The sequence below is a fragment of the Oryzias latipes genome, chromosome 21, assembly GCF_002234675.1.
Source record: "Oryzias latipes chromosome 21, ASM223467v1".
Classification (NCBI taxonomy): domain Eukaryota; kingdom Metazoa; phylum Chordata; class Actinopteri; order Beloniformes; family Adrianichthyidae; genus Oryzias; species Oryzias latipes.
Window position 1 is genome coordinate 15,681,420 of NC_019879.2, and position 20,917 is coordinate 15,702,336.

General features: G+C 39.9%; 1 protein-coding gene across 4 annotated transcripts in view; it reads left to right on the plus strand.

Moving 5' to 3' along the window:
* The window catches only part of slc4a3 (solute carrier family 4 member 3), a 71,058-nt gene that overhangs the window by 22,503 nt on the left and 27,638 nt on the right, over positions 1–20,917 (plus strand). For 3 of the 4 annotated variants that reach the window (XM_023950912.1, XM_023950911.1, XM_023950913.1), the window contains 4 exons: positions 6,491–6,662; positions 9,288–9,529; positions 9,799–9,986; positions 12,709–12,935. In XM_023950912.1, coding sequence (XP_023806680.1) covers positions 6,491–6,662; positions 9,288–9,529; positions 9,799–9,986; positions 12,709–12,935 — 829 coding nt within the window. Of the gene's footprint in view, positions 1–6,490; positions 6,663–9,287; positions 9,530–9,798; positions 9,987–12,708; positions 12,936–17,270; positions 17,995–20,917 lie in introns of those variants that run through there. The other variant, XM_023950914.1, reaches the window with a different exon arrangement.

A 20,917-nucleotide genomic window follows, 5' to 3' on the forward strand; every position in this document is an offset into this window, starting at 1 on the left:
ATTAGAGCTGTAGTTTAACTTCTGGTTAATAATAATCTAATTTACATTGGTAAAGCAAGAACCTATTTATCCCCCTCACATTACACACAGTGGAGATGCAAACCTGCTGTGTAACTTAACACTCTATGCAAAGCACCAAAATAGCCTTCACATAGAAGCTGTTTCCTGTTCTCTAATGTGCAAACCCTTGATCCCTATTAGAAGTGCGTAGGGACAAGTTACGTTTACTTAAGTACTTAAATTGTCCTCTTAAGAGTAGTTTTAAATTAGCACATTTTTTGCTTTCACTTGAAGAGATGCAAAACCAGTACTTTTACTCAGATTCAATGGGCTTTTAGCAGTATTTTACTTTTTCCAAGATAATGATACTAGTTGGAGTCCTGGACTTAATGATAGGTTACAAATGTGCAAAATATAGTGCGAAGAGGTTAAATGTGGAGCCAGGAAACCCAGATAAACTTAGGGGGTCACATGAGGTGCTTGCAGTCACCCCTGTTTTTTGGGGGGGAGGTTTGTCATTAAAATAGCTCAGGACCCTCCAGGATCTGATGTCTTGTAGAGGTAAGATTGGGCCTAAAAAATCCAACCCGACCCGACCCAGGCCCGCGGGCATTAAAGCCCAACCCAGCCCGAGCCCGACAAATTAACTTGATTTGCAGGCCCGAGCACGAAGCAAACCCGAAATTTCAATTAATCCCATAGTATTTTTGGCAGAAAAAAACGCAAGATTTCTTAAAGTTAAAATAATCGACATATTTTTATGATCATGATAAATACATTTGCACAACGAAATAACGCTGGAACACAGAATAAGAGGCCAGACAAAGAGAGTGAAAGAGAGATCCTGATGCGTACTTGCTTAATTAAGCGGAGATATAGTGCAGCCCACCTGGCTCTGTGTCTGCGCTTCCTGTTTAGTAATAGTTATATAGCAATTACCTTACAGCGCCTTCTCTGTTTTAACCAAATTATTTATTTATAACAAGTATTCCTTAGTTTAGTATCCACACATCGTTTTAGTATACATTTTTATAAACATATTTTTATTAAAAAAGTCACCGAGAGAGAGTCATTTTAGTCCCCGACCCGGCCCGAAATTCATTCTGACTCAGGCTTGGGCTTAAGATCTTACCTCTAATGTCTTGTAAACATGACAAAAGTGGTGTATCCCTCTTTAGGTCACAGGGCTGTCAGAGCCTAACCTGGCTACTGTTGGACAAAGGCAGGGTACATCCTGGACAGTTAGAGAAATCTTTTTTAATCGGTAAATATATCTGCCTGTCATCAGCATAGAAGTAAAAGGGAACTGTGTTTTGTCAAAATGGGGATACAAAGAGAACAATAGAGGTACTTAATTTGAGCTTCTGGGCCTGGAGTCTGTTGCTCATGGCCGGTGTTTCGCATGTGGCCGGTTGTTTGGAGCTTGGCCTGGCCCACCGGGGGTCGGCGATGCATCCACAGCAGATTAAGGGTTCCCTTGTTTTTTTTTATTTTTTTTTATATTATTATTACTATTATTATTACTAATATTATTATCATTATTATTATTTTCTTTTAAAAATTATTATTATTATTTTCTTTTTAAATTATTTATTTATTTTTTATTTTAATATTATTATTACAATTCCTTTTTTTTCTTTTTTAAAATTTTATTTATTCATTTTTTTACTGCCTGGCCAGGGGCACCTACGGGGCTGGGGGGCCGGTCGCTCAGGGGGAGCCTTCTTCCCCCAGTTTTGCCCATCGGCCTGCTCCTCCCCGCTCACACCCGAACAAATTTTGCACATAGGGCTCCGGGAACTGGATGGGTGGGACATGCTGGCAGGGCTCACTGGGGGCCTCTCTCTCTTTGGGATTGCGTCGGCACCCGTTCTCCAATCCAACTTTTACTCGCATATTAGAAACCTTGATTCGTCTAGGGCTTTCTGGGGATGGTCTGGTGCGGGTACGGTGAAACATCCGTGCTCATCTTTCCCTGGTCCGCCCCACAATTTTAACTTCCACTTCAGACACACACACTGCATGATAGCAGCACACACAGAGCAAATACACACCACACACAGAGGGACCACGGAGTGGGGGGGGCTCTACTGCTTGGCAGTGGTGGGGCCCGCCACACTGGAGACCTCCTATTTTACCTGCAGCACACACACAGTACACCCACACCACCATACATAGGTTGGGTCGGGGGGGGGGGGGGGGTCTTCACCCGCCTTGTCCTCTCAGGGCAGCCAGGCTTGTGGGTATCCTGTCGGCTGTAGTGGTGGTCGGGCGTGCAGCGCTGGGGGGTCGATCGGCCAGAGGGGGTTGCGATGGGGGGTGGGGGAACCCAGAAGATTGTGAGTGAGTGTGCGAGAGTGCATGGGTGGGACAGACCTGGGGGCTGGCTCACCGGGATCCTCTGGGGCTCTCCCTCCCCATTGCAGAGTGGGGAGGGCACAAGGGGCGGTATGGGAGGAGGGGTCGGATAACATCGCAGGTGAGGAGGGTTGTAGAGGGTAAAGTAGTGTGTGTGTGTCTCCGGGTTGCTTGGGTCGGGTGCCGAGGCTGACTTGCGGAGACGGGGCACCGGGTGTGGTGGGCGGCTCATGTGTCCTCTGGGCCCTGTCCTGCATCTCGGTGTCTGGCTGCCGGGTACGCCTAAGCACGCATGTTCTGTGGCCTGGGGGCCCAGATGCCGGGTTCCCCTTCTAAACACACGGTTCACCTCGGCAGCATGCATGTATCTCCACCCCCATGTGCACGTGCACACTGCCACACTGCTCCCTGTCCGCTTCATCCCTCCTCCTAACCCACAGTGTATTGATGGACAAACATTTTCCGCTCATCTTCGTATCGGAATTTCACCTATGATGCAATATTTGTCGTCTCAGCAGATCTGGTATAATTGTTACACAGCTTAAAGTAATAACTTATTAAAATCAGCACTTGTATCCCCTACTTTCTCCACCTCTCTTCCTTTTATTTTCTCCCCCCCCCCCCCCCCCCCCCCCACATTCTTCCCCTCTCCCTTCCCACACACACTAAATGTAACAAATAAATGAAAAATAATAAAAGAACAAAAAGGGGTTTATACAAATTTACACTCTGGCTTTTCGAAGATATATAACCTCTTTTTGTAATACTAAAACCTGTCCAACACAAAAGGCCTTTAGCTCTAATCTGTTAGCTCAGTTGTTGGACAGAACAAGTTGAAATTAATAAATAAATAAATAAAAAAGCAAAAAAAAAATACAAGGAAACACACAATCTTCACTACTAGGATTTACACAGGGCCTCCTTGCTGTGTGGTGACAGTTCCAAACACCACACTCTACCACACAGCCTGCCAAGGTTTCAGCTCACTCCAGATGTAAAATAAATCACTCAGCTAATCAGCATTTATTCTGGAATACATTGCTTTTTTGAGTTATTAAAAACAGAGTTATCAAAAGCATAAAATATCAGTCCTAAAACACATTGCTCAACTTCTTAAATTGTTATAATCACAAAAAATCATAAATAAAATAACTTTACGTAATCTGTATTTTTTTCATTTTATTTTTTATTTGGATGTCACCATTCGATTCCTTGTGACTGATGATGGGGCAGGACGACTGCTTCACAGTTGATCACTCAATCTTCTATTTCCAATGAGTCTCCAGTCTCCGGTGAATTGCATGGAGGAAGCCTTTCCTGTTTCTTTGCGTTAGGGAATGAACTGATGCAGTCATTCCTTAGGCTCCTCCTCCCCAGAGAGAAGTTCATCTTTAACTACGACCTCTCCCCAACCCAGCTGGTTGTTAAGAATGCCTTCTATGCTCTCTGCACAGTGGCGTCAGTATCAACGCCTGATTGAAGTCCACAAAATTGCAGAGCAGAGTGTGAAGGGAAAGCAGCTTCATCAGGCCCTCAGCACCACAGGAACCTGCATGGCCTAAAACAGTTTGCTGCCAAAAACTCTTCCAGAAAGGCTTCTTGGCTGAGAGACTCCTTCATGATCCACTTTCCTGCAGAGGGAGCAGATCCATAGCAGCTTCAGAAGTTTTTTTGTCCTCCAAAGATCCACAAAGGCTCTTTTAGGAGCCACCCACAAAACCTTCAAGAGCTTGAATTTCTCTTATCCTCTGTTTATGGTTTAAAGTTATAGTCCTAACTTTTAGGGTACTACATTGGTGTAGGAGTTCACCACGTTCCTAAAGCATAATGCCTATGATTGCTCACAGTTGGAGTTCAGTTACCTTCTTGTATGTGGTATTTTAAGTGTGTTACCTTTTCCGATGGTTCTAGTTCTCTCATAAAATAATACACAGAAAGAGGCAACAGACAAAAACAGGAAAATACAGCAAAGACAGACACGCACTCAGGAAGACACAAACTCAAAGATACAGGCACTCAAAGATCTTGGAGCTTATGTTTGGTCCATTTTGTGTTGGCCTCAAATTTGTTATAAATAAAGAATAATGTGAATGTCAAATGACTAAAGTTGTGTTTATTGAAGTCCCACAACATGATTACAATTAAATTGTTTAGTATTGTTAACTTAATGGACTTTAGTAAATGGAACAAAAAGGTGTTTCAAAAATTCAACATGTTCAATAAATTCAACATAACTAAAAAATTAATTCAAATTCCATTCAATTTAATTAATTCAAATTAATTCAACATAATAACAATTTAACACAACAATGAGTAAATTCAACATAACAGAGAATAAATTCTAAGTAATGTTAAATTAATTCAACATAAAGATGAATAAAAGTAACGCAATAATGTTAAGTAAATTTAACGTAATTATTAATAAATTCAATGTTAAAATGTTGAGTACATTTTATATAAAAGCATTATGTAAACCTACCATAACTATAGCACTTATTCAAGAAGTCATCCAATCTTTATCAGATTTAAACAAAATAGTTTTGTGGGACTGGTTGACGATACTTTTTTAATTTAAATCTAATGTTTCATTTGTTCTAACTTGGGTCACTTTTTATCTTAGTAAGATTTTTAGCAATGTTAAGCAAATAGCTATGCTCATGATTTTTTTTAGCAGGCTCCTGTTTAAGAGCCATTAGAGTAAAGTCAGATGCTCTGTATCATAAATATATGAGTTTAAATGCTTTCTTTAAACTCAGATTACAGACACGTTTCCCCGCCTGTTTAACCACCTGCCTGTACCCCAGAGGCACCGCAAAAGGCCACACAGCACAGAGAGAAAGCATGTATATTCCTATAACTTACATTTTCGAGCTGCTCTAATGTTTTAAAATTCTTCAATTTGGGAGGAAAAAGCGTCATCCTAAAGTAAAAAATGTTCTTTTCTGTCTGACTGTGTCAGTCGCGTGTTTTTGTAGTCAGGTATTCCAGATCATTAAATGCATAGTGTCGCCCTTCCAGCTGGTAATTAGGAAGTAATGGAGCCCCACCGCAGGGAAATTCGAGATAACTCAGCTGTTTCCAGATTGTGTCTCTGCACCAGAACCAATTGGAGGCAGAGAAAGCAGCTTGTCACAGGGATTTGACCTGTCAAAGGAGCAGTCTGGCAGATGTGCGACTCTCACACCAGCTTTCTGTGTCTCAGGAGCCTGTATAGTGCTTCTCTTTGCTGCCGAGCTGTCAGATCCATTGATTTTACTTCTACTGTATATGTAGTGGAGTAAATAGTGCGTTCCTACTGCTGTTGTTGACTTCCAGACTGTTGTTGCAGCACATTTTCTTTCCTTGTGACACTGAAAATAGGGGTTTTTATTTTGACTTGTCAAAATAAAGATGTCTTGTCACCCCTGTTTTAAATTCAAAATTAATATATTTTTGCACAATATTTGTCTCCTATTCTGCTCAGAAAATATTTAACTTGACTTTTTTTAAATACATGTCAGCTAAAAATGTTGCCATTTGTTGTAGTTACAAGATCTAAAGATATAAGTTTGTTACGTTTCTGAGCTTGAAGTTGGAAGAATTGTTCTTCTGTTCCCACCCGATAATAAGAATTTTGCCGTATTTAAGACTGTGATAAGCCAAGCAGGCCACAGGGGGGCAGTACAGCAGCACACATTAAGAATACGGTAGCCATAAACAGCTTTCAAGAGCTGAAATGTTTAGTGTGTGTGTGTGTGTGTGTGTGTGTGTGTAAGTGTGTGTTTTGCCGTTTTGAATACATTTTTGAATTTATCAAGATACTTAAGAAAAGTGCTTTTGACTGTGCGGGACATCAAGAATAATTAGTAGAGGTAACAGTGGATGCAGTTTATTTTATCAGCACAAAGCATAGCTGTGGATGTTTTCAATGTTCTTTTTTTCTTCTTGATGGACATCTTTGTAAAAAGCTGGATATGAGTCTGCTGACATAACCAGACTCTGCAACTGTCGCAAAAGTTTGCAACAAATGAAGGACAACTTATCTTAACAACACTCAAGGCTGTTCGGGTCAAAATTGACACGAACACAATATGAAAGTTTTTTTTTTTTGATTTTTGTCTTCCTCTTTTTTGATGATGTTTTAATCCCATAGGTGAAGGTGGACGAGGACAAAAACGATGCTTCTGTGGAGGAACTGGAGGAGGAAAAGGAGGAAGACTGGGAAAAGGCCCTGTCTGTAGAACGTTTTGGAGACATTCTTAGTGATTCTGCTTCTACTAATGGGGATCGAATAGGGCGCCACTACACTGAGAAAGACTTTGAAAGTAAGTTGCGTGAAACAATATTTAATATAGAAAGTCAAAAATTTGCTGTCAACATTTGACCTAACTCCTTGATGAGAGGTGAGCTGTATTTAATCTGGAGGTGTTTGGTGGTTTGATGCCCAATGTCCAAGAATCTTTTCCTGGTTGGCTGCCTGAATTTTGTGGCAACACAAGCCTTCTTCCTGACCTATGATGGGGCGCCATCAGTGACCAGACTGACATCACATGACCAGTTCACTCCATCATTGTCCAGCACAGTAACTAAAGAGCTGACTATGTCATCAGCTGTTGTTGTGTCCATCAACTCTAGAAACTCTGGTGTGACGGTCTCTTTAACACTTCTGGTAAATATGCACAGCTGTGCAACATCTGTGATGTCGGTGCTTTCATCAATAATGACCAAAAATGCAACAAATGACTAGATTCTGTCCTTCATTTGATACCCAAGTCTCCTCAGAGATGTTGCAACTGCAATCGTAATCCTTGACAGACTTATGTTGGCAAAAGTCTGCAGTATTTTTCCATAGGTTCACCATCCGAAAATGGTTTGGAAGTTTGCACCAACTTGTTTGCAATAAGGCAAATAAGGTTTTTTTGCTCCATCACTGACGTCACGGCTGCAGTAAATGCAGACGGTTGTTTTATCAGTCCAGCCAATAGTTGGTAAATTGCGTAAGTTTGCGTTTCATCCACTAATCACCACTAGCTCTGTGGAAAAAGTGCTTGTATGTTTTGGCCTAGGGCAGGGGTCGGGAACCTTTTTGGACGAGAGCCATGAACGCCACATATTTTTAAATGTAATTTCGTGAGAGCCATACAATATGTTTAAAACTAAAAATACAAGTGAATGTGTGCATTTAATGTCTTTTGCTGCTTGCCCCCCCTGGCATCGCATCGTGCCCGAGAGGGACAAGTCTAATTAAACTTTTTTTCTTATAATTAATTGAGTTTAAGCTTCATGCAGGCGTTGAGACTTCCATCAGTCAAACGTGATCATAGGTTGGTCTGAATGTTCTTTGGATGTGAGAAAGACTGTTCCCATGCATACGTGGAGCCAAACATTGTCAGTACAGCAATACTCACACGTGTGTGGTATGTGACAGGCAGCGTGTTCTAAGTTCTAACAATCAGTGCGCCGTTTCACCTCACTGCCTGAGCCCACTACCCCTCCCCTTTCCCTTCACACACATTTGCAGCTCCTTGTCAAAGACAGGAGCGCGCTGCTGCAGGGACAGCAATTCGCAGGTTTCAGGCTGGTACAAACAGATAATAGTAAACTGATAGTGGCACAGATTTATTTTCTCCAAGCACCGTTACTACTGCTTGCCCCCCCTGCCATTCCATCGTGCCCGAGAGGGACGGGTGTAAATAAACTTTTTTTCTTATAATTAAAGATTTTTCTGCGAGCCAGATGTGACCATCAAAACAGCCAGATATGGCTCGCGAGCCATGGGTTCCCGACCCCTGACCTAGGGGCAATGCTGGCAGCACACACTCTTCTTGAAAGGGGCTGTTCCTTCCTTTTCAATTAGTCTTTCGTGCCATGTCTCCTGTACAGAATACTTTCATTTGCCAAATCGAGCAGATCTTTTGTTTCATTCTATAAAATTGTGATTTTTCAACAAAGGTTTGAACTTTTAGAGTTTAAACTACAGAGAAAAGTTTAAAAATGAAGATGAAGGCGCATCTGCAGCAAGACTGAAGGAGGAAATTGGAGTTGTCCTTTAGTTTTAATCTGCCTCTCCCCCTTAGTATAATCTGTGTTATTTTATATTTATTTGAATGTTTTATATTGTATGTAGCCTTTTTTTAATCAATTGGTGTTTTAAATTATTTTAATCACTCAACTACAAAAACCATCAGGACACGTCCCATAATGCATTGTTTTGTAGTGTGTAGGGCAGCTTTCAGTCAGTTCAGTACTAAATTTCCAGCTGTGTTCGGGTAGGTTTGCCCCTCGCTCCCACCCCTTTCTCGTGATATTTTTGTGATGATTGACAGTTGATGTTGGTGCAAAAACAAAAATATACGTCTCACACCAAGTGATTTGCGCAGTGGGTGATCTCAAACACGCTTATTGTGCATCTTGGCTGCACCTATTTGGTGTCACCAAGATAAATTTCCATCAGTTTTCTTTACTATTTGTACTGTCATGACAGCGATGCTGCTGTCAGTTTACCTTGTTGTTGCATCTTCAAAAATGCAGAATAAAATGTGACACTCAATATGAAACAGCACATTGTAATTTCTGCATCTATTATTAAAGTATTTATTAGTAATAAAGTGGAAATTAGTAGATTTGGTTTGAATGTTGATTTACGGTATGCGCCCCTAAATTTTCTGGTTGTGCCCCTAAAATTTTCAGTCAGGGGCCACAGTGTTCCTAGTGAAAAAAGTTAGTCTGGAGCCCTGTAAATTAATTCATGCTAAGGTATTTATGTGGATGAATACAATTAAAATAGTTTACGTTTTTGAAACTTATTTTAATAAAAATGTTTAACAACATTAAAGAAATGGCTATGCTCACTACGTTGCCAGCAGACTCCTGGCCAAGAGCCATATGAGTAAAATCAAATGCAGATATGTATCCATATTTCTAAGTTTCACTGCTTTCTTTAAACACAGATCACAGACACATGTTTCATCACACGCACCACCCGTTATCCACCCACCTGCCTGCACCCCAGCGGTCCCGAAAGCGGGCGCACAGCATAGAGAAAAGGCATAAAAGGAGCAGAAAGAAGAAAAAGACGTCACTTCCCCCCTCCAATGTAACACCCACCATCCATGAGGTGGATGAGGAAGAGGCAGGGTCTGACACAGAAGGACAGGGGGTTGATGCCACGCCCACAGGACTGCCACCACAGGTAACATAAGTCTGAAGAGACTGAATATTTGAGTACATGTCTGGAGATTTAGGCTTTTTCCTACTGAATTGGACAACCCGGAAGATTTTCAAAAATAAAAGCACCGATTTGAAGCATAACAATGGTAAAATGACTTAAGATCTGCATGTATGACATCACCAGTAACTTTACAGATATTTAATTTAGATAAGATAGATAAAATAATAATTAATTTAAAACAACAGAATGGTAGTTTCTTCCTTTCTTACTAATCGTCCTATTTTTCTCAGTTTAGTTTTGGGAACCAAGATGACTTAGAGGAATCCATTCCACTTGCAACTGTCCACCTCGAAAATGAGGAGCAGCCACTCCAGAGGGCAGCCGCAGCCCCTCTAAGGAAAGAGGTCGCCCATAATGGAGAAATCGCTGTAAATGGAGAGAAGATTGAGCTGAATGGGGAAGAAACAGCCTGCAGCAGGTGGGCTGTTACAACTTTATTCTGCATGGAAAATACTTTTTTATGATGTCACTGCAGATTTTCTAAATGGATTCATGAATGTGGAACACAGCAGTCATGTAGGCATGTGATTGGCAGACTAATTGCTCTTAATACTGAATGCTTTCTGGGTTTTGCTCATTTACTTTTTAAAATGTTCTCTGTTTTTTGAGTGTAAAAAAAGAAGTAATTAATTGAGCTATTAGTCCCTCTGAAGGGTAGAAAACACTATATGGCCTGTAAGCAACAATACAAATAAACGGTATAGTGGAGAAATAACTATTTTGATGCAAGTGTAATGGTGTTAACAGCAAAACTGGAGCTTTTTAAATATAAAAATGTGTTTTTTGTTATTAGTCTTTAGGCTTATAACATTTTTCCTAGCTTAAATGTGCATTTAAGTAAAGTTTTCCGATCTCCAACACCAACTACACATCTTTTATTAATATTTTAAGTCAATTTTGAGAAAAATTATATATCTAAAGCTTTAACATGAAAAAAGCCATTTGGGCCAGTTTGTCACTTATCAAAACCTAGTGAGAGCAGCAAATTCATGCTTCACCTTTTGGAAAAATGCATTTTCTTTATGTCTTTGTGACTTTTAAGCCATTCAATTATAGAAAAAAAACCTGCTATCAAATATTTACATTAATTGAATTACAAAAGTTTTAAATATTGGTATAACATCTTTAATTTATATATACTTTTGACAACAGCTCATAAAAGTTCCTTAAAAAAAAAAAAAAAAGAACACTCCGAGTCAAATAAGATCCTCCTGCTGTAGCAGCATTGCTTGAATCAAATATGCAAGAAAGTCAAACATTCATTGTAATTTTAGGTGATAAATAGTTGTTGATTTTAGCAATTTTGTGCTTTTAAAAACCCAGTCTGATCATCTTGTGTAGTGTTTTTTTAAATTGTAATTATGTATGAAATCATATTGAATTCAATTAAAAAATACATTTTTTTCGTTTATGATTAAAATAAAACACAAGATGATCTTCGTCAAGTCTTTTCGAGTGATTTTCGTTCTAATAATTAATAACTACAAAAGCACAGAACTCCAAACAGGCTGGGCTCTGACCTGCTCATGAAAACTATAAGATGAGGTGCAATTAAGTGTCCGTGTCATAGACGTGAGACATTTTGTTTATGTGCTCCTTACAATATCACCAGACTGTTTTGTTCTTCCTACTTACTTTATCCACAAACCTTGCAGGGTTAAACGTCTGGGAAGTATTCGTAGTTCAAGTCATGTCCTGAACCAGGTTCGTACTTTGCACGAGGTCATTGCTTTAAAAATAAAGTTAAATGAAAGACAAAATAATCTTGTTTGTGTAAACTGTTCTGCTCTTGAGAATTTTTATACGAGAGGAAAAAAGTAAAGTAACGAGTAGTGACTTACTTTTTTTCACAGTATTAAGTAAAGGAATTTAATTACAAATTATATCCAGTAAGTAAGTAAAGTAATTAATTATTTTTTAGAAGTAAGTTACCCAACACTGCTGACACCTCTCTGTTTAGGTGGAGCAGGGAGCTTGTGGTTCAAGCGTATTTTCTACATCACTAATTTGATCTTCTTCAAACAGCATTTTTTTGTCTGCTCCTAATTTGAATAAAAAGATATTCAGAAATGCAATTTTAAGCTTAATTTTATTTATATGTGTCCTCCATTATCAATAAAACTCCTCAAGAACATGTTAAAAACACCAAACACGTGTTTTTTTTATCAGAGTGGCTACTGAACTAGTTGCAAACTGCAACAGTCAAGTGACTTTCTACCCCTTTAACTCTGTGACGCTTTTGGATCAAATCACTCTTTATTTTGCTCATGTAAATGTAGGGTTTTTTAAGTGTACGTTTATTTTACTGCCTTGTGTTTGAATGTGAAGCCGGCTGTGTGTCACCTGATGGTTTCTTACTGCAGCTGTTGTTGCAGCAACATGTTTATTATTACACAATTTTTGTTGTACCATCATCCTTTAATAGTTTTTGAGACTAAACTCATGTATTCATATATATATCTATGTAAGCCTGTTGATGTTTAGCATTAGGTTACACAGAAATGTTGCCATGGTTACCTGCAGTCTAATGTGCCTACTGTACAACATCAGCAAAACAAACAAAAAAAACTGTATATCGCGTATCGTTAAAACATCTCTTGTTTTCTTTTTGTTTTTGCAGATAGGTGAACTTGTTTAATAAAAATGGAAACATTAAATAAATCCTCACTAATGACCTGTAAATCCAGCTCTCAGGACCCTTTCGTCTCAGTGCTAGCTCCAGCTGATCCCTTACATATGAGAAGGCCCAGCTGGGTAGTTAATATGAAAAACCAAGTGAACCTGAATTATTTGGAGAAGGTTTGAATTATATATGGTTTGCTGCTGTGCCATGATTCAGGGATTTCTTCTCATTCCTGACTGCATGGCAGTGCAGTTGTGTTTCAAAGCACACTCATGGATGACTCAGAGGTTTAAAGAGGAGAGTCAGGATCCCTGTTGGGTTGAGCAGCACTCTGTTAGTTATGCAATGGCAAAGCCATCCAAATTTAAAACAGGGTGTGTTTTTTTAAAGGTGGTATTAACATTTAGATGTTGGTCTTGCCTAAATTTGTGACAAAAAGGTTCGGATCAAAAATAAAGAGAGGGAATTTGAGGGGAACATGTATTTTTTGAATGAAATAATTTTCCTTTAATGTTAGTGCCCCACCAGGTTCAGATCCCTCAAGTTCAACCCCAACGCGCAGCTGGTTTCGCAGAAAGCCCCTGCACCATCGCCTCACAGGGGCCCAGCGAAACAGCTACGACCTCCGTGACCGAATCTGCATCGGCAGCATGACGGCACTGGAGACTGCCGTATACCAGCAGGTTCCCACTGATGAGGCCGAAGCCCAAATGCTGGCCAGTGCTGACCTGGATGACATGAAAAGTAAGAATGTTGAATCTTTTCGTCACATGGTTCTAGAGAAGGGGTTTCCATCTCCAGGCCTCAAGGGCCAGCCTCCTGCTGGTTTTTCAGAAACCCTCCCTTATCACCTGCTAATCACCTGGATCAGATGTGTTTTAGCCAATGAGGAGCTTCAATAGTGGTTTGGTTGGAAAACATGTTGAGCAGTAGCCCTCTGGGCTGGAAATTGGACACCCCTGTCCTAGAAAAATCCAAGTGACACACCTGCTTCTCATCTACATCACCCTTTCTCCAAGCTGCATGTTGTCTACGTTTTCACTGCAACCTGTTGCCAGTCCATAAACATTCTAGTTCTATGCGCTCACCAAGCAATCTGTGACCTTAATATTTCCTGCGGGCTGCATGTGTGGCCGCTTTTTTGGCCAGCAGACACCCAATGTCCAACTGTAAGGACAGTAGTGACTAAGGCCAGATTTTGGCCATGCTTGTCCTCTGGCATCTCTTGTTCCGGCTCCTCCGGGCTGCCGGGCCTGGTGTGCCCATGTTGGGTGCACTGGGCCTGGGGGTTGGGGGTCTCTGGGGCGGGAGGTGCTGGGGATGAGTTGTGCTTGTGCTGCATAGATGCTGACACCCCGGCCAACAGGAGGACAGGGTGGACGGCGCCTTCTGGGTTCTCTTTTCTTAAGCTCTGTCATTTCTCTTTTACTTGTGCTTGTTTTTGTGTATTTTATTATGAGGGGCTTATTTAATTATTTTATTACATGTGTGGGGATTGGTTTTATTGTATTCTTGTTTGTTTTTTATGGAAAGCACCTTGAACTGTGTGTTTGACATGAAAGGTGCATAATAAACAAAATTAATTTGAATTTGAATTTGAATTTAAGGCTATAGACATAGATTCATCACACCATTTTTTCTGTCTGAATATGTATTTCTTATGGAGATTCTTGTGGGCTTGACAGATGAGTTGTCCATATTTTAGTTTGCTCTCTTCCTGCAATAGATTTATAAATAGAACAAATAAACATTTATAGTAGGACATTTTAAAAAAAAAGTCCTCCTATAAATGAAAGCAAACGGGTACAAGCAGCCTTTTCTGCTTTTGAGTAAAGCTACCAACTCGTTATGCATGCGCTATACACTGGACAAACAGGGAGGGGCGTTTTCTTTTTCTATTGTTTACTAACAGATATCCGCCACCTACAGTTAGATAATGACCATTTTATATTGTCAACGTTTTTTTTACCCACTATTTAGCATGCTCTTGTAGCATTTTTCTGTAAATAGAGAATATATAAAAAGAAAATTGATCTTAAAACTAAATTTTTAAGTATTTCTTTATTCTATTTGTTGTGAATCTGGATCAGATAAAAAAATGCTATTTGAAAAAGCCAGTATTTTGTGAAATAGAAAAAAAGCCAGCCAAGCCACAAGCTCGCTGCTCTGCTCCATTCTGATGCATCTGTTTATAGATCCATGTTCATCTTAATCCGACCTGACATCTGGCTCAAAACTGTACGCTGCGACTGGATAGCTCCAGTCATTGCTCGCCATTTCTGTCGCACCAGTGATGTTAGGTTGGGGTTGTAAGGGGCTGTAAGCTAGTGGGAGAGCGTGTAAACAAAGCTCAGTTATGGGCGACATGGAGGGGGGGGACTGGGTTGCTCCAAGCCAACAGCCCTGACACAACCAAAAGACGAACTTCTGATGAACTACTGCCGCTCTGCAGAAAATATGTCCTAGAACACAACACAGTTTTCTTTTGTTTTTTTTTAGCTAAAAATGGCATCATCATGGTTAAAACATGACTAGGAACGCTTTTGGAATAGATTGTAGTTGATCGAAGTGGGACTTCATTTTTTAAGAAAAGATCTGCTCTTCTGACTACTGCTTTCTGTGCATCTTGTTACTTTGCTACCATCCCTGTATAACTAACTATTACTACTGCTGGGGACATTTGCAGTTTAAAGAGTTGTATTTTTTTCATATAAAGAATCTGTTTTTGGACTTTAATCCAGATATTAAGACAAAAATACACTGTGGGATGTTGATGTTGTTCTCTTTATTTAAGATTTGTATTATCTTCTAGTTTTTGGTGGATATTTGACAAAGTTCACCAGCATTAGTGTTTGCCAATCTATGTTGAACACAAGTCGCTAAAATGAAATCACACAAATAAAGCAAATAACATTAGGAGATCCATTCTTGATCCATTGAGGACAATATTTGAACTTCTGATAACTTTGTGGTGAAATAATGCCACATTTGTGTTTTTACGAGTAGAAATTCTCAACTGCTCATATGCTGTTGTAAAGTCTAATTCCAGCGAAGAAGCTGGTAGAATAGAGTTTGCAAAACAGTTTTTGCATCCTGTTTGTGTCCTAACTTTCAAAATGAATGCTGGTATTCTTAAAAATAAATAAAAATAAACTAAAAGTGGTGCAGAGGTAGAGTGATTACAGGATGGCAAGTTTAGTTCCCATTCTGCCCACGTGATAAAGTATCCTTGGCCAAGATACTGAAACCCAAATTCCCTACAGTGACGTGGTTACTGCCTTGCATTGCAGCTTCGCCACCATCTTGCATAAATGTGTGCATGAATGTGTGTGTAAAAAAGGTTCAGCTCACTGTCTAATGGGTCTAGATGACCCAACTCCCAATGTTAAAGTGCCTTGGATAGCACAAGGGTTAAAAGTAAAGTGAAAGGAAAAACAACCACATTGAGAGGTAAAATTTTGCCCAGATAGGACTTTGACCAGAGTCAGAGGGGGACGTTAATTAACAGAGACCGCAGTCGATTCCCCTTCAAAAGTGACACTGCTCTAGGCCTTTCCTGCTTTACCAGAGCAGAGCATTCATTGACTGTTTAGGACCCATCTGCTAACAGAAAATGGGGCATTGGATTTTCAGCAGGTCGTGCTTCACATTGATAAACTATGTACTGTATTTCACCCGGCTTCGTTCTCCGTTCTATTCTGGTCGTCTGTACTTTAACATCCTTTCATAATGGGCTTTTTGATACAGAAGGGGTTTTCCCTGAATTTATCAATATTATTAAAAAAAAAAAGTGAATAATCAGTTTGCTACGCGATGAAATCAAAGCTAACATTTTAGAAAGTTGGCTGTTTGAATACAATCTATTGGTAGTGAATCAAACAGGTCAACTTTCTCTGTATAAGACTTTATTTTTATTACATATACCAAGAAAAACACAGAGACGTTGATTCAGCTCTCATCTAATATGGCTGAGTTTAACTACATCCAAGTTAAAAACATGGAGGGATAGACCTTTCTTTATTCTCGTTTATTTCGAAATGAATAGGTTGGGGGGATGTGGGATGTTTTAAAAACTTTGAGAGTTTCTAATTTAATGGACAGGTTTTCAAAATAAAATAGATACAACGAAGTGTTCTGTTCTTTCCAAAAATTATACGTACATTGGTAAAATTGTACTATACTCAACATGTTGGATGTGCTTTTAAGACATTCATCTTAAGGCTGTGTCACACAGCCACTATGTACACGTATTGGACAAATGAAAATTGGTCATTGGTTAAAAAAATTGTGGAACAGTGAGAAAAGTTGCGGTCTTTCATGGGAAATATTCACAGATGTATCATGAATAAAATATGTTAAACCATGGAAGAGGTACAAATAAACCACACAAAAAGCACGTAAATCAAAGTAAAAGCTAAATTTGTTGCAAAATTTGTGCGTCAATTACGTAATATTAACGTGATATGTGCATCGCATATGCTATATAAAAAGTTATACATCTGTGGTACATGAAAAGTCTGCTAGACATATGTGGAACGGTCATGAAAAGCCACAAATTGGTGTAAGCATCTTGCAAAAATCATGCACAATTGCATGAGACTTAGTTCATAATTAGGTATAAACTACATAAAATACACATAAACTGCGTAATTCGCAACCGACTAAAAATTTTGGACCGCTTAAAACTAAATTCACGTTAAGACTCGTCAGCTTAAACCGACGATGGACATCTGCACACAGAAACAAATGACAAACACAAGAAACACATGAATTGCGTATCTCACGTGTGTATCACAAAAGACAGAAATTTCAGACGTGGAAAATGTGCAAAATGTATGTATTTTTTTTGTTATGAAAGCTGAATTTATGAGAATTTTTATCGAATTTATCCAAGGGTGATGGCCACACTCAGAAGTCAGACTTTACCTACGTAGCAACATGTGATTGTAAAGTCAGATTGGCAGAGTGGAAACAAAGGGCGTCAACTCCTCTCTTCCAATTCACTGTTCCTTCCTTTTCCAGCAATGATCAATAGGCTGTGGACATCGTTAAAAAAAGGTGGTGCCAGTATTCAGCCAACAAAGATGCAACCCATCAGTGCATCCGTTTTTATCAACTCTCTCTGAGTTGCATCTAAAGCACATGTCACTATCTGTTCAGGCGTCTAGCCATTCAGCGTCTGTGAGACCATGGATCTCCAACTTTTTGGATAAAATTGAAAGGCTTTTTTACACTGAGGATTTCTTTTCATTCTTTTTGCAAAGTGGATAATTTGTGATTTGGGATATTTTCATTTATTTGACAATAAAGGATTTTGTTATATCCATATACACATTGGAACATATTTTTTCAACTACTGCTTATTTTAAACATAAGGGGTTCTTAAAATCTGTTGGTAAAATTTCAAGTGGGGTTTGTTCATCAAACAGAAGGAACCAAAGCTCCTCAGAATCTAACTAAAGCAGCCGTGTTCAAAGGTTGGAAACCCTGCATGAGCAAAGTGTTCAGACGGCGAGAGGTGGATAGGAGGTGGCCCCCGCTGCAGAGATGACAGATCCTGAAGGAAAGAACAAGCATGGACACGGAACCTCTGGTAAGAAGATGAAAGACAACCGCGGACCAGATCGGCGACGGAGCGTCCAGAAGGGCTTCGGAAACCAGTTGCAGCATCTTCACGAGCACCATAGCTCCCTTTCAAACATGGACGGGTTCGAGGACTTTGAAGAGTTTGTTTTGGACTTTGACGATTACGACCTACTAGAGTCCATCCATACTCATCTGGAGTCGCCACTCGAACCCATTCGTAAGTTTTGGATATTTTGTTTCGTTTACATTCTATTGCTGTCTATTCAATACTGAGCATGAATTAATTTTCAAATAGTTATGTCACACTTGCACACCTCTGATGTAATCCTAGCGATCCCAATGAGCATTTGATTCTACTTTTAGACTGAAAAATCAATGGATGGGATCGCATTTGTTTCCACCGACTGCTGCCAGCTCTATACACATCAAGCTCATTCACAGTTACACACACAACCAAATTGTACAACGTATTGAGTGGCATGAGGCCTCACTGCTATTACTTCCTACTTCTCTATTGATTCAGTGATGCCTGTTTAGCTGTGGGCTTAAAAACAGCTGTCAGTTTGTCAACAGACACCATGCAGTGTCGCTTCCTTTACTCTTTAGACTTCATTCATTGTATGTGTGACCATATAAACCTTGTGATGAAGCATGGGAAAAAAGATGGCCTACAGTGCAAAAAGTCTAAATAAATGCTACTATTCTTTAGTTTTCTTCTTACTGAACTAAAACATTTTGTCTCTTTTTGTCAGAATTTCCTGTGGAGCTTGATTTAGAGAAACACCACTAAAATATCTGTTATTTTGGATACTAGCTTAACCCCTTTAGCTATCCTAGGCACTTTAACGTTGGGAGTTGGGTCATCTAGACCCACTAGACAGTGCGCTATTCTTCCCTTTGCTATTCTAAAGTTAAAATCATTAGCAGGGCTTGCTCCTGGGACCGGCTGTTTCTTGGCTCCTCTATCCTTGTGTGGGGTGGAGGAGTGATGCCTGCGGGGTCGGCCCTTCTTGCAATGGGGGCCAATGTGTGTTGGGTGGGTAAGCCCGCGATGCACCTGAGGGGGTGGAACTAATGGGATTGGTCCCCATCCCAGTGGTTGACACATGGATTCGGGCCTCTCGGTTTTAGACATGTAAGACCCTTGGTCAGGATGGAGGGGGGGGGGGGGGGTGTGTGTGCTTGGACATCAATGTGAGCAATCAGGAGATCTTGCAGTGCACACGCTTTTTTAAACACACCTTTTCTTTACCCCATGGCTATATACACTCCAACACACACATATATTCCACACAAGGAAGGTGGGACTTCTGTCCCCTACCCCATTTCTGGTGGGGGAACCAGACCCCAGCAGGGATGGCCATGTCCCTTAGGTGCTGGTGGCCCTCTCTTCACGCAGGGAGAGGGATTCCTGAGTTCCTAACATCCCACTCTCTTCTTCTTTTCCATCTGTTCCAAAAACAACAAAAAAAAGGTACACAAACTTAATCAATAGAAATAAAGTTTACCCTCAAATACAAAAGAGCTTTATACAAATAGACACCTTGTGTGTCAGAAGATTCATATTCCCCTATTCTAACAGTAAAATCTGTCCAACACAGGAGGCCTTGAGCTCTTATCTGTTTGCTCAGCTGTTGGACAGGACAAGTTAGGAAAAAAAAATCAAGATGGAAGAGGATCCGATCATCCTTCTCCTGAACTTTATATTTTTCTTAATTGCATAGAGACAACAATAAAAAAGATTTTTTCATTTTAATGTGGGACAGCAAGTCATCAAACTGAGTCGCAGAAAGATGGAAGTAGCTCTGAATTCAGACTTCATTCAGACGCAGCTCCTGCTGCAGAGGTGAACGTTGTTGTGCTGAGAGAATCTCTTAGTGATCACATGATCTCAGACACGGAGTGATGCTACCCAGGAAAAAGCAAAGTACCATTACTGCTGCTACAAAAGTGATAAATGACATTGTTGTTGCTCTTGACAATAAGCAGTATACCCTGCTGCACTCTTTATTGATTTGTCAAAAGCATTTGACACTGTGGACCACATCGTGTTAAAACAAAGACTTAGCAGTTTTGGCCTTTCAGATCATGCAGTCTCCTGGCTCACAAATTACTTGAAGAACAGGACCCAATGTGTTAGACATGATGGTTTGTGTTTGCACTCTTACATGTACACAAGGGGGTGCCACAGGGTTCTGTATTAGGACCCCTCCTATTTGTCATGTATATCAATAATATAGATCAAAATGTGTCTCATGCAAATATCCATTTTTATGCCGATGACACAATTATTAATTGCTTTTACCCATACCCTGCCACTGCTGTTAAATCTCTGCAAAAAGCTTTTGACACGGCACATCACACATTTCTCCAGCTAAAATTAATGGTTACTGCAGACAAAACCAAATTAATGCTGTTCTCAAACTCTAGAAAAACACCACAGGGTTTCCTCACAGTTTCCACTCTGGAAGGAAATGAAATTGAGTTGGTTCACGTGTACAAATATCTGGGAATTTTGATTGATGATGAACTCTCATTCAATCCCCACATTGAAAATCTTTTTAGGAAACTAAAATTGAAACTCGGTTTTTTATTTCAAAACAAGTGTTGTTTTTCATTTGGGATTAAAAAACGACTTGTCACAGCAACTTTTTTATCCATTTTAGATTATGGAGACCTTTTATATATGAATGCGACAGCTCAATGTTTGAGTAAGATTAACTCCGTGTATCACGCCGCTTTGAGGTTTGTGACAAACTGCAAGGCCTGGGCTCATCATTGTGAACTGTACTCTCGAGTGGGATGGTCTTCTCTGTCCACCAGGAGGTTCACACACTGGTGCATTTTTATTTACAAATCTCTTCTTGGACTTTTACCTTCCTACATTTGCAGCCTGATCAAGCTGAGGACTGTGGAATCATATGGACTGCACTCAAATGACCATCTATCGTTCGCTGTTCCATTTGCTCGTACAGAACTGGGAAAAAAGGCTTTTGTCTTTTCTGCCCCCTCCACATGGAACACTCTACAAAAAAGATGGAAATTAAAAGAACTCATTCCTCTGAATATTTTTTAATCCAGGCTGAGATTGGAGGAGAAAGTCACTTTTAACTCTACCTGTTTTACATGAGCTCTCATTT